General features: G+C 36.6%; 1 protein-coding gene across 1 annotated transcript in view; it reads left to right on the top strand.

The window, feature by feature from the left end:
* The first annotated feature begins 6654 nt into the window (after positions 1 to 6654).
* Positions 6655 to 14581, top strand: part of LOC121389862 (phosphatidylinositol 4,5-bisphosphate 3-kinase catalytic subunit alpha isoform-like) — a 54317-nt gene continuing 46390 nt past the window's right edge. Inside the window, 2 exon segments of the mRNA XM_041521510.1 lie at positions 6655 to 6756; positions 13183 to 13579. Coding sequence (XP_041377444.1) covers positions 13234 to 13579 — 346 coding nt within the window. The 5' untranslated portion in view covers positions 6655 to 6756; positions 13183 to 13233.

Here is a 14581-nt window from a genome sequence, read left to right as displayed (position 1 = left end):
CTAGAGCTCATCAAACGTGGGTGCCGTGGGTCGTGCGATTCTGCTAGCTGCTCTTGCCTCAAAAACGGTCTGTCTTGTACAGCATTGTGTAAATGCACTGATTGTTCAAATGCTAGCAAGGAATTTGATCTCAGCAATGAATCTGATGACATTGATTAAGGTTGAGACTAGCACATGTAAATCAATATGGCACAAAAGCACATAGTTGATTTGACATGAAACCAACCTGCTGTCGATTGCCGGTATGTCTTTCCGGTATGCCAATGGCTGAAATCAGGCTCTTGAATGACGGTCAGGGTGATCAAGGTACACTGAGTATTCTTATATCATCCAGTTAGTATATTCAAAATATGTTGCAACTGCCTGGATGATGTCAAGTTCAATATTTGACTTGCTTCCGCTAACTTAAAGGAAGATAACGTAGGCCTATCAGATATGTACGATAAGCACATGTGACCTTGACCTTTGAGTGTGACCTTCAGCACTGATGAGCTTAAAATGAGTTTAATCATATTGCCTGATGTTAATACTGTAAGGGCACTCACTTATATCATCAAAATCATTGCATTACATAACATGATTTGCCACTATCTGTAGCAGAATGGTCAGAAAAAGGTCAAGGTCATTAAAAGGTCATATGACCCCTTTAAAAGGACGGGAAAATTTGTTACCATCCATTTTCATGATTATCATATCCAAATAAAATAAAATCCACCCGTAACTCAATTTGGGCATTTAAATCCTACGGAATGACATAACCAACCACACTATTAATGTAGGTAGAATATGTAGGTTTTTTTGTGGTAGTTGTCCTAAAGATTATTTTCCAACACCATATTTACCCCTCCTTTGAGGCCATCCTTAAAAATATTTTGTTTTGTCAAATATTTTGTTTTGTCCATTTCCAACCAGTAGTTTCAAATGTGGGTCGGTAGGTAGGGATTATTATTATTATTATTTTAGGCCTAATCTCGTAATGAAGGCTTACAAAACATTATAATGCCACATATGAGACACTTCATTCTGTCACATATTAATGCTGTAGTTTTGAATATTTTCTCCAGATTCAGTTTAATGATTTAAACTTAAAACTTTATTGTTCATTAAGGATTATCATGAGTTTTAATAAGTGTATATTTCACAGTATAATCCTCATGATTTAAAGTTATGGGGCTACCAATTTTCACTGAGGGCTACTAGATTTTATAACCGGTGGGCTACACTGAAAAAAAATTAAGGTCTAGACCTGCATAATGAAAATTACATACATCTTTGACCAACAACCACACACAAGATATCAAAGTTTTGTTTATTATCTGTCAAAAATGAAAAAAAAAAAAAAAAAGCTTTGGATGCAAATGGAAAAAATTTGGGGGGCCAAACTGACATAAAGTCCAAGGGGTGAAATGACACATGGGGTGGGTAGGTGGGTGAATTGGGATGCAGATGATTTGTCATCTGGACGTTTCGTCTACTACAAATTCGTCCACTATTGAACTCAAGACGATTCGTCCACAACCAAAAATTGTTCTGGGATAATTTGTCCACTATATGTTAGGTGCTGATTGTAATAACGTATACACGGTATTTATTAAAAGATGTTTTTGTTACGAGTAATGATAATCTCGATGTTTCGATTTGTCTGGTAAAGCCTATTGTTTCTTTTTACCCATTCCGTTTACACCTGGCCTCTATTGTGAAGTAATTAACAATACACGCTCAACACTATTAATGCGATTTCACAGTTTCATTCAGTTTCCACTTAAAACAAATCAACTTATTTCAAAGCTGTGTGACTGACAATTAATTAAATAGTATATCAGAATTATAAGTGTAATTGGAGAGCAATTTGAATAACAATATATCAATAAAGTACTATAATGGACACAGACAGACAATAACAAGTTGATAGTGCCACTAAAATTTAGTTTGTTTCATATACTATATTAGTTTACCACAAAATGAAAATAATTAATCATGCCAATGGCTAAGAAATATTATTTTAGTTTATTGGTCTAAATGTTGTAATCGAGTGGACGAATTGTCCGAGATGGGTGGACGCTTTGTACATGGATGAATTGTATGGTGGACGAATCGTCTGTGGACAAAACGTCCAGAGGGCGAACCATCTGGAAAGCGGTGAATTGGTCAAACTGGGAGTGAACTGACTTGGGGCCAACTTGGGGCCAACTTGGCAACTGTTTTGGAGACAAAACGTCTGGTAACCATTTGTGGTGGGGAAGGGTGTGTACACATACAATTCCCACCTTTGATGTAAATAATTTAATGTTGCATTAAGTACTACAAACGACGCAGCGGTAAGGTATATATAACTAATCCTGATAAAGAGGTCTTGCCTAAATGTTCCAGTGAACATTCGACAAAAAGAGACATGCGAAAACGCAGTATTTTATGTTAACACTGGCTACTAAATATGCAATAAGTATTGAATTGTTAAGTATTGTACCAAATGACTATTGAATTTTCATACTTTTAAAAAATATATAGAAAAAATAAATATAGACCATAAAGAAATTAATTACTCACCAAAATATTTTTCAAGTTTTCACTTCTAGTAGATGTCAATTCCTTCAACTTATCGTTATTTCTGCCATTTTGTTTAGCGCTCCAACTATCCATTAAATTACTTCTGGTTACACACCACCATTATTTGCTCCATGCAAATCAAAACAATTTCTTTCAGAATATATTCTCTTTAAAACTACAACAATATCGAGAGGGCTACATACCTAATAGTTTTAGGGACTGTTCCCCCTTAAAAAGTACCTTGCAAAAAGTCAACATAGGTTAACCACCAACATTTTCAGTTAGCCACCAGAGCAATACCTCATTTAGCCATTCAAGAGCTAGATGGACATTTAGACGGTTATGATCGCTCTCTGCCGTAAAAGATAACTGTATAGTAAAAAGTGGGATTTTTTAACGACACCACTGAAGCACATTGATTAATTAATTGTAGGCCATTGCCAGTATTGGATGTTGAACATTTGATAATTATGACACGTAGTAATCAGAGGAAACCCGCTACATTTTTCCTAATTTTTATAGCAAGTGATCTTTTATATGCACTTTCCCACAGACAGGAAAGCACATACAACGGCCTTTGTCCAGTTGTGGTGCACTGGTTGGAATGAGAAAAAATTTACAGCAAAAAAACAGAATTGTTGCCTACCACATATTTCACATATTTACCAAATAATACATTAGTTGAAGGAAGAAACCCGACAGTACCCTCTTTCAATAATGTTCCGGTTAAATATGTAGGTGCTGATGGGTTTCTTCCTGTAGTGTATGTATTGGAATGTATGTCAAATATTTGTTATCAGAGGAATTCAAAAATTATCAATGTAATGGTATTTAATGTCAACCACCATAACTACCAGGGACGGGACGTAGCCTAGTGATAAAGCGCCAGCTTGATGCACGGTTTGCCTGGACTCGATCCCAGTCGGTGGGCCTATTGGGCTATTTCTCGTTCAAGCTAGTGCACCACGGCCGTAGTATGTGCTATCCTGTCTGTGGGATGGTGCATATAAAATATCCCTTGTTTCTAATGAAAAACTGTAGTGGGTTTTCTCTCTAAGACTATATGTCAAAATTACCAAAATGTTTGACATCCAATAGCTGATGATTAATAAAGCAATGTGCTCTAGTGGTGTCGTTAAAGAGAAAACCCGCTACATTTTTTCGATTAGTACGAATTAGTAGTTCACAATGTTAAGCTTGCTGTCATAAACGGGAATAAGTAAGCAAATTATAAATGATTGATGTTTATAGTTTTGTCATTCCCATTTTCTATCTATAATAATGGATATATTTTTCATAAATTTTGAATTTTGTTGACAAATTACTAGTATACTAGTATATATTTCAGATATACCTGCAAATGATGATCATAACCAAATGCATGTAGTAGTCATATATTCACAGGATACTAAAATGGTTTCTGTCTAACAAAAAGGTTTTTTTTTTAATGAAAATACACCATCCAATGATCCATGACCTAATGATGTAACCATAGTAGACTTTTAATCATATATTCAGCCAGACCTCTTCACTTTCATCCTCCTCATAAGCCTGCTTGTTAGTGTAGAGGTTGTTCGACTATTTGTTCCCAGACAGCTATTGAAAAGTATATGGTAATTAGCTGTTAAATATTCACATTTGCATTCAAACAAAGCATTTTTTGGTTGTTGTTGATTGTTAAATACCCACACCAAATTTGATGCATGATTGCAAAGGTGCAACGTCTTATTTCACCTCATCTAATGGCTTATGAAATTCTGCCTGAATATTTACATTTATTAACTTAAAATTTATAGACTTTGATTATGACATGGATAAATCTCCCGATAGGCTACATAATTTGTTACTGAATACAGATTCCACAGATGTTGGTTAGTGATAAAAAATGAAGCTTTACCTCACTTCTACAAGTAGGTATTCCATGTAGAGTAAAACCAGCACCCTCTAAAACCATACAACCTTTCAACGTAAATATTTAACCAACGTTCGCGCGCTGGCTTGTGCAAGCACATTGTTAGGGCACCTATTACTGGGAGGTGTATTTCAAAATCGAATACTTTTTGCGGGGCCACAATCTCTTGGTTGATATTTGTATTATTTGAATATATAGCTATTATTATGGCGATACTAGAGGCATAACAGTATACTTAGTAATTGCAATGTTAAGACGACTTACATCGTTGGGACAAATTGATATGGTCAACGAACTGCAGTGATGAAGTATAAATATTCATTATCAATAGACAGAAATGTGAATGATTATAAAAATTGATTCCATAGTCTTTACAAAAACACCAGTCATTGGTTGTGGCTTCCCATTTAATACAACATGGGTGACATTATAGACTTGGTCTATAGGCCTATGACGCAACCTTTCTTCTAGACAATTGAAAGTAGACTGATGCACCCCTAAGACAGCGATTGTCTTAATATTTATTATTTTAGATGGTGCTTCAGTTACATACAATTACTTGTATATATTTTTAATGGACTCGACACCCTCAAAATAGTTGGTTTCAAAATGACTGTTGTAGGTGATGCATATAAACTGAACATTTCTTTGTTTTGACAGCTATTTTGGAAGTCATCTTGGATCCAATCAGTGATAATATATATATATATATATTAAAAAGTGAATGCAAGAACTGAATTCTTTGCCCTAAACCCTACACTCCTATATTTGAAGTAAACGTTATTGTTTGAAATAAAATAGAATGTACGATATGGCGACTTCTTATATGTGGCAGCCATTTTCATAGTTATCTTGTATTTTTATTATGATACATCATCTCGGTTAACAAACATCAAAAGTTCGTTCTAGTTGATGTAAAATGTGATACATTACAATTTCCATGTTTTGGCTACTAAAGTGGTGGTCATCTTAAATTTAAATGATGAGGCAATGTCTTGATCAGCTGATTTACTTCAAAATAAATTCCTTGACCCCTAAAACACCCTCATAGAAATCGAGAGTTTCGCCATAGCTAATAAATTATTTTAGATATTGCCAGTTCTGTATTTAAGACACCACATTGGATATTTAAAAATGCTCAGTGATGCCAAGTTTGCACCTAGGATCCTCAATCAGCACCTCCCACAGATATAAAAACAACAGAAAACAATTGTGGGTACCGAACTGCAAGGTTAATTAAGTGCCCTGACAAACAGACTATTTCCCAAATTGCAAAACTCTACGTTACAAGTACATAGCACTAATCGCATGACTTGTTTGTGAATGGGAAGGGGGTCTACAAACGTTACAAGGACGACGGAGAAGGGGCTCTAGCCAACCCCAATAATTCTGAATCAAAACTATTATTGGTGCAAATCTTAAGGCAGAGATAAATTTTACTTGTAAAATGCAGGAAACTGCATTTCAGGACATCTGGTTTTTAAAAAAAGTATGGGGGAGCATACCCCCGAACCCCCTAAAAGCTTTGCTTTGCACTCTCGATCTGTCACCCCCAACCAATGTCTATTTACTTCCGTTGTGCCTGGTTATGTAATATTTTAGGGGTGTATTGTCTAGCGTTACAGAGCATTACGGGGAGGGGGTGTCTAATTTTGACAAAAATAGCGTTACGTAATATTGAACGGCCCCATAGTTCCTAATTGTGACATATGTTGTGGTTCACACATTCACTTCTATTAATTGGGGAAGAATTAAAAACAAATGTATATTTAATGGTATTAAGCCTTCTGGCTGGATTTTGCCCATGTTATTTTGTAATACTGTGTATTGACCTTTTGGGACATGGGCATATAGCGGTGTGAATAGGTTCCTGAGCAGGTGGTTCGGACCGGTAGGCCTACTGCGGTTATATAGCAAAAAACAATAACTGAGACGAAATATTCTCGATTTTGGAGTGAAAATAAATGCTTATATAATGTATGTTCGCAAATTTGTATGTTCGCAAATTTGTATGTTGTTAGTGCCAATGAGAACCCGTTCTATTGGCAATCTTCATTTGAAGTTGGAAAATTTAACATTGATTTTCATGGCAGATGACATCTGTGTACTGAGACCGTATGTGTGATTATTTGACAAGCTGTGCACATGTTACATGAGACGATCGACCGAACACGACCTCACTAAACCGGAAGTTTATTGGATCGGTTTGAAGTTTGTCAAAATATGCTAGGTTCACGTATTTAGTTGTTTTTTTCTCCACAACAATGTAATAAGACACTTACGTGTGGTGACTGATGGTATGTAGATCACATCCTAATGCTCAATGAATAGACTGTTACATATACAACCGAATCATTTCAATCAGCGTCATTCATTTGCTGACAAATATTCATATATATTGAAATAATGTTTGATGCACTGAAACGGTGAAAGTGAAATGATTGATTTAGTTCCGGATTATACCATCGACGTCCAGTTTTCGAAATTAACGGTATCTCGATATCCCAGGGATACCAGAATTTAATTTTGGATATCAGACTTCAAGAACCCAGTATCCCACCGGGTAGCCCGAGTACTCTGACTGTAAGAGAGCTAGACGGACATTTGGACATAAACACGCTCTCATTACAGTCAGAGACCAACCTGTCTTTTTTTGGCAATTCCTGACTACCAAACGGTAGGCAAGGAGTCCCGCTCTAATACCACAACAATCCTATGTTTAACGTCAAATACCTTTACATCAATCATTTTTGAGTTAAGTGATAAAAAAAAATCCACATATTAATCACTAATACACATACTACAGAAAGAAACCCGACAGCACCCACATTCAGCTACGCTTCGTGACACTCCGTCGCAACAATTGCAAAGCTCGGCGATCTATTTCGAGACGTAGACCACGTGATCGCGCACTGGGCGATTCCGCCTTGTGCAGCAGTTACAGGGGCTGTCTCATATCAAGCGAAGTTACAACATGGAAGAGTTGGCTAATGCCGTTTGGGATGAATTTGGATTTCATTACGTCATTAAACCAAAACAATTACACATTATTGATTCCATTTTGAATTTGAAGGATACATTTGGGGTGTTATCGACAGGATACGGCAAAAGTATGTGCTACGTACTGCCTCCTCTTATGAGACGACCCCTGTAACTGCTGCACAAGGCGGAATCGCCCAGTCTCGAAATAGATCGCCAAGCTTTGTAATTGTTGCGACGGAGTGTCACGAAGCGTAGCTGAATGTGGGTGCTGTCAGGTTTCTTTCTGTAGTATGTGTATTAGTGATTAATATGTGGATTTTTTTTTTATCACTTAACTCGAAAATGATTGATGTAAAGGTATTTGACGTCAAACATAGGATTGTTGTGGTATTAGAGCGGCATTCGTTGCCTACCGTTTGGTAGTCAGGAATTGCCAAAAAAAAGACATAGGTTGGTCTCTGACTGTAATGAGAGCGTGTTTATGTCCAAATGTCCGTCTAGCTCTCTTACAGTCAGAGTACTCGGGCTACCCACCGGGATACCGTATAATATAATATATAATAATATTATTAATATTATATAATGTTGTTTGGGTTTTTTAATCCTGCGTTTTTAGGGGAAAATATCCGCCCGGTCCCCCCTTCCCTAACCCTAACCCTAACCTTAACTCCGACCCTAACCCCAACCCTAGCCCTAACCCCAGCCATAACCCTAACCCTAACCCTAACCTTAAAACTAACCCTCAACCCTAACTAAAAATAATAATGGAGGGGACCGGGCGGATATTATACCCGTTTTTAGTTTTCACTAAAACAATGCCCAATGTAAGTAGTCATTTACTGGTAAGTTAAGTAAAAGTATTTTCGAGCTCGTACCCAGTCTAATGCTATGCCATAGCAATATCTCCCCCAACTTGTACCTAATCTAATGCTACACTGGAGCAATAGCAGCGTAGCAATAGGCTGGGAACAGCCAAGTCACTATTGTTTTTGTTGGATGTTTTTTTACTTCAAATTTTATTTGAGGTATTGATTCCACATCTGCAAAAAATTTATACAGGTAGGTTTATCATTAGTAATGTCAGAAACACTTATAGATTACTGGTAAATATTAATTTATGTCAATATTACTCAAAAATAGATTGCGAATATCACAAATTCTGCAATTTTGATTGCGGCGTAGCAACAGACTGGGAACGAGAACATTGTCGTCCAAGTTTGTTATGATGTTATTTATGAATTTAATTTAAGTGGGATACTAAATTCTCAGGTGGAATGTCAGATATATCCGCCTTCTTTACATTGATGAGGGAGGTGGGAGGTCCGGGCGGATATCTTTCCGCAGTTGTATATTTTGGACGGTCACCAAGTCAACATGTCTAGACACACAAAAAATATGTGCACATTTTATAAAGATCACATGGTATTGTGCGGTAGCTGCGTGGCTACCTCTAAAATGATAATGGACATTATCAGCCGTCCTGTTTTATTACTGTAAATAATTTGGTAACTTTCCCATCTAAAATCACAAAACTGACCAATTACATTTACATAGTCCCAAAGAAAAGAAAATTATCAATTGTGTATTGTGAGTGGTCGTTTTTACTCCAACGTACCGTACTAATAGACCTAATAATATGCATTTTTTCTTTGGATTTACCGGCCTCGGTGACATCGTGGTTAGGCCATCGGTCTACAGGCTGGTAGGTACTGGGTTCGGATCCCAGTCGAGGCATGGGATTTTTAATCCAGATACCGATTCCAAACCCTGAGTGAGTGCTCCGCAAGGCTCAGTGGGTAGGTGTAAACCACTTCCACGGACCAGTGATCCATAACTGGTTCAACAAAGGCCATGGTTTGTGCTATCCTGCCTGTGGGAAGTGCAAATAAAAGATCCCTTGCTGCTAATTGGAAAGAGTTGCCCATGTAGTGGCGACAGCGGGTTTCCTCTCAAAATGTGTGTGGTCCTTAACCATATGTCTGATGCCATATAACCGTAAATAAAATGTGTTGAGTGTGTCGTTATATTTCTTTCTTTTTTTGTTATTGTTGTTTTTATGCTATGATAACATGTTTTTAAAGTGCAATAGACCTCTTTCTCATTCCACTGCGCATGTGCCCGTTGCGGAGTTACTCGAGGACGCAAACCGCGAGATCTCGCCAAAATAGACCTATCTGCAAATTGGGGGGCAAAAGCAATGGGAGGCCACGACCATTGTTCAATTATTAACTGTTCCAATCGCATATGTCCGGGAAATTCGTTATCCTTCCATCGATATCCAGCCAATGGATATCGGAAACGTTTGTGGGTAATCGTTTCACGTAGAAAACTATTTTAATGTTACTCTAAGTACGAGGGTTTGTTCGGTATATTTTGTAGGAGGGAAGCCAGTGAACGCATAAGGGACCAAAACCTTACCGGTTCTGTACAGGACGTTCCTACACAGGGCGGTCTAGTATACTTAGATATGGTGGAAAACACATTAACAGTAAAGAAAATAAATATATATTTTGTATATAAAGAAAATATATGTATATTTCGAATTATACTCAATAAAATATATAACGTGGCGTGTGTAAATATATAAAAAATATATGTAGTCAGGACAGCTATGTACAGAACGTTCCTATACAGGGCGGTCTAGTATTCTCTACTTAGATATGGTAGTAAACAGTAAATAAAATAAATAAATATATATTTTGTATATATACAGAAAATATATGTATATTTCGGACAATACTCAACAGAATATATATATATATATATATGTATATTTCGGACAATACTCAACAGAATATATATATATATATATATATATATATATATATATATATGAACTTTTAATGTTATTATTACTCAGTGTGTTTCAAATTTAATTATAAGTATTGTCTGTTATTACTTTTACGTTCATCTAGGTATGAACAAAAAAATCATCTGCAAACTTATGTGAGAACGGCTTCGCCGATTCACACAATTTACGGATGATTTATTTTGTTCATGCCCCGATGAACGTAAAAGAAATAACAGACACTCCTTAAATAATAATAATAATAATGATATATGAATATATATAGAGTGATGACGGCTGTGTACAGGACGTTCCTACACAGGTCCGTCTAGTATTTTATATACTTAGATATGGTGGAAAACACATTAACAGTAAAGAAAATAAATATATTTGGTATAATACCCAATGCGTTCATTTTGACACTGTATAAAAATGTGTGTATGGGTAAACAGAACGGCACCTACCTTCAAACCCCCCCCCCCCCCCCCCCCCCAAATCCCCCTTTTTTTAAATTCCCACTTTATGGATATACATGTAACAGCATAAAATCAATTCCTTTTTTTAACTTTTCCCAATTAGATAGACACTAAGAAAAATGCAACAAAACACCTTCTGATATATATATCAGTCGAACACGTACAAACGAAACTCCGGCCAATGTAACCTGTGCATTGAGGAAAAGCTCGCCATCCTACAAACAAAAGACAAAAACAATCTCAACAAAACGACTGAGCTCATCTCAAAATGCCGTCACACCAGTAAGCTCAAACCACGCAACCGCACTACACAAAAATAAAAACCCTGCAATCTTTTCACCAGTGTCAGCTATCTGAAGATCGTCGAAGGGCGTGAAACTCGGAGTAATAGCGTAGGACAAAAGTGCAATATATATATTTATTTATTGCATGCTCTACTCTCTCTTAAAGTATTGAGCACCTTTCAAGCCTTTAATGATAACCACCAGTATTCTATATATATATATATATATATATATATATATAGTCAAACCTGTCCTAGCGGCCACCTGTCTCAGCGGTCACCTGCCTTAAGCGGCCACTTTTTTCCTCCCAAACGATTTATAATGTAAATGCACCTGCATTAAGCGGCCACAGTAAAGTTTTACTCTTATATAAAAGGGATATCTTAACAACAGCGATAAGGTGCAGCAAATAACTGATCTTCACACCTTCAGGAATACTAGTACCCATTCAGTCCCGACATCTCCACTGTGTATCAATTAAGGAAGTATGAATCTGACATGCATCTAATTGCCTCTGGGCAGGCTATGCTTGACATTTGTAGATTCACTTACTATAACAATACATCGCATGAAGTCGGAATTAAATAATTAAATGGAAAAAGAAAACAAAATTGTGGAGAACGGTTAATTTAATATATTCTATTTGCATTATTTCTGAAGGAGACAACATGTCAAAAGTTGATTTATAGTCAACTATGAAGCACAAATCCGTTAATTAGCAGTACAGACGGTAAAACAAGAAACAACAACAAATGTTTTAAAGACTATATATGTGGCAACCTGTACTCAGCGGCCACCTGTCTTAATCGGCCACGTTTATCTACTCCCTTGTGTGGCCGCTTAAGACAGGTTTGACTGTGTGTATATATATGTGTGTGTGTGTATACTCTCTCTCTCTCTCTCTCTCTCTCTCTCTCTCTCTCTCTCTCTCTCTCTCTCTCTCTCACTCAAATATATCGATCGATGCCATAACCTATGGAATCTGTCAACTGTTTTGTTTATACTTTTTACGAGATAGTCTTTTAATCTGGCGTTATCAAAACCCTCGGGTACGAGTCGCAGAAACTTTGTCCAAGTTGTTGCACTGTTTTTTAAAGGAACATTCCCGAGTTTGCTGCAATTTTTAAGATGTTATCGACTAACAGAGACTTTTTAACGATTGTAATTACATATCAAATATATTTTTCTGCATAAAATATCAGTGACTGTATATTAAACGTGTTTCTGATCGTTCTAATATTTGTACTATGTTAAATTTCATCTTATTTCCTAAAATATTGTTTTTTCTTATGTACGAAGTTATTTGAAGACAAAATCCAGTCTGGGCTTCTTACAAATATTAAGACGATCAGAAACACATTGAATATACAGACACTGGTATTCTAAACAAGAAAATATATTTAATATGTAAATTTAATCGTAGAAATATTTTATTAGTCGGAAACATCTTACAATGCAGCAAACTCAGGAATGTCCCTTTAATTTGAACCATTCCGCTGTAAATTTCAGTGGACCGTTTTCTACGGCCATTATACCATCTAATTCGAAATATGTACATGTTAGTTGCCAAAGTTTAAAAGTCTCCTTCGAAGCTACTCAAGTCACCCATAACAACCTGTCTGTCACGCCCCCCAATTTGTAAATAGACTAGTTTCAGTCTATTTTGTCAAAGGACGTTACTCTTCGCGCGCATGCGCAATAGGAATGCGAAATACCTCTATTTAAGTAAGTTCTTTTTTTAATGAAATTCGGTCACGGGCCATTCAAAAGTTGTACGGACGAATCAAAGTGTTGCTGTGTGTGGCCCGATTGGCCAGTCAGAAAAAATCCCAAGTGAATACCCTGAAACAGGAGTTAGTCAAAACAGTTAAAAACTATTTATTTATAAACAAACATTTTGTTCTGGTTATTCCTGTTTGTATTGCATTATTTCTGTGACACTTGTTCGTAACCTCTTGGTGTCTCTTCTGATGTTATTTATTAGTAAAAACAACGATTGACACGCAAGTGTACTTTTGAATTTCATGAAAATTGCTGAGTGTCGAACTTAGAATACTCTAGATTTACAATACTCTAACATAGTCCTACAAATTTAAAAAAAAAAAAAAAAATCAATTTGGTTTGACGTAAGAAGAGAAGTAAAATGTTTTATGTACATTGTGTGCCTTTGACCTGTATATGTTAATTTTGCAGGATTAACCAGCAGCTCGACAACGCGTATTGTGCCAGAGCGTAACCAGCACCATGCCGCCAAGCTCAGGAGAGCTATGGGGACATCACTTGATGCCGTCTCAAGTGGCAGTGGACTGTCTGCTGCCGACCGGCATCATCGTGCCCATGCTGAGCTCGCGAGACTCAACCCTGGAGAAGATCAAAGCAGACCTGTGGCTGGAGGCGAAGAAGTACCCGCTGTACAGCCGCCTGCTGGGTCCGGAGTCATATATCTTCGTGGCGATCACGCAGGATGCGGAGCGCGAGGAGTTCTACGACGAGACGCGTCGGCTCTGTGATCTCAGGCTGTTCCAGGCCACACTCAAAGTGATGGAGCCCAAGGGAAACCGCCAGGAGAAGATGCTCAATTATGAAATAGGTGAGAGATTATCTTTATGTCACTTTATTGTGCTACAGGCTATACTTTTCATAGACAAATAAACCCCTCTAAACCGGACACCCTAGGTACCAAGTGAAATATCCAGTTTTTAAGAGGTATCAGTTTATTCTGGGCTAGCTCTGCCCTTGCTACTAATGGAAAAATGTAGCAGGTTTCTTGTCTAAAACTATATGTAAAAATTACCAAATGTATAACATCCAATAGCCGATGATTAATAAATCAATATGCTCTAGTGGTGTGGTTAAACAAAACAAACTGTTTTGGTCCACTTAAGCAGACAGTTAGGCATGCATAGTACCTTTCACTGTCTCTCAAGTAAGAATGAATGGATGAATGAATGTTTAACGACACCCCAGCACGAAAAATACATCGGCTATTGGGTGTCAACCTATAGCCGATGTATTTTTTGTGCTGGGGTGTCATTAAACATTCATTCATTCTTACTTGAGAGATAATAAAAGGTACTATGTATGCCTTTTGGTAATTCCAGTTAATATATTAAAATGCAAGACTTCTCAACATAACATCTGGAATATTTCATTCTTAATTAATATAATACAGTGCTAGCTCTGGGTGAGCAAAACTATTCGCCAAATTGTCTATTAAACTTAATTGCAGAAATTGACAGTTATTTTCTAAAAAATGTCAATTATTACATGAAATTATTTCGCCAAACTAAAATAAAATTGGTCAACTGCTTTCAAAATTCGCAATTGGCGAATTTGGTAAGTGCCAGAGCTAGCCCCAGTAATAATAATTATAATAATTAAGTCAAAACCTAATTAATACCCAGCTTATTATATAACAATTATAAAATATATTTTCCAAATTACCATACCCACTACATTTCCAAATAAATAAAATAATATCTGATATAATAGTTCCATATAATCCATTTTCAAAACAACCTAATTCCGGTTCCACTATATAAACAAGAGTATTATGAAGCAGGCTGCTTTAATTACTTGATTTAGATTCATT

This window comes from Gigantopelta aegis, chromosome 15 (assembly GCF_016097555.1).
Source record: "Gigantopelta aegis isolate Gae_Host chromosome 15, Gae_host_genome, whole genome shotgun sequence".
NCBI classification, from domain to species: domain Eukaryota; kingdom Metazoa; phylum Mollusca; class Gastropoda; order Neomphalida; family Peltospiridae; genus Gigantopelta; species Gigantopelta aegis.
Note: the sequence above shows the minus strand (reverse complement) of the source record. Positions and strands in the feature narration are given on the sequence as shown.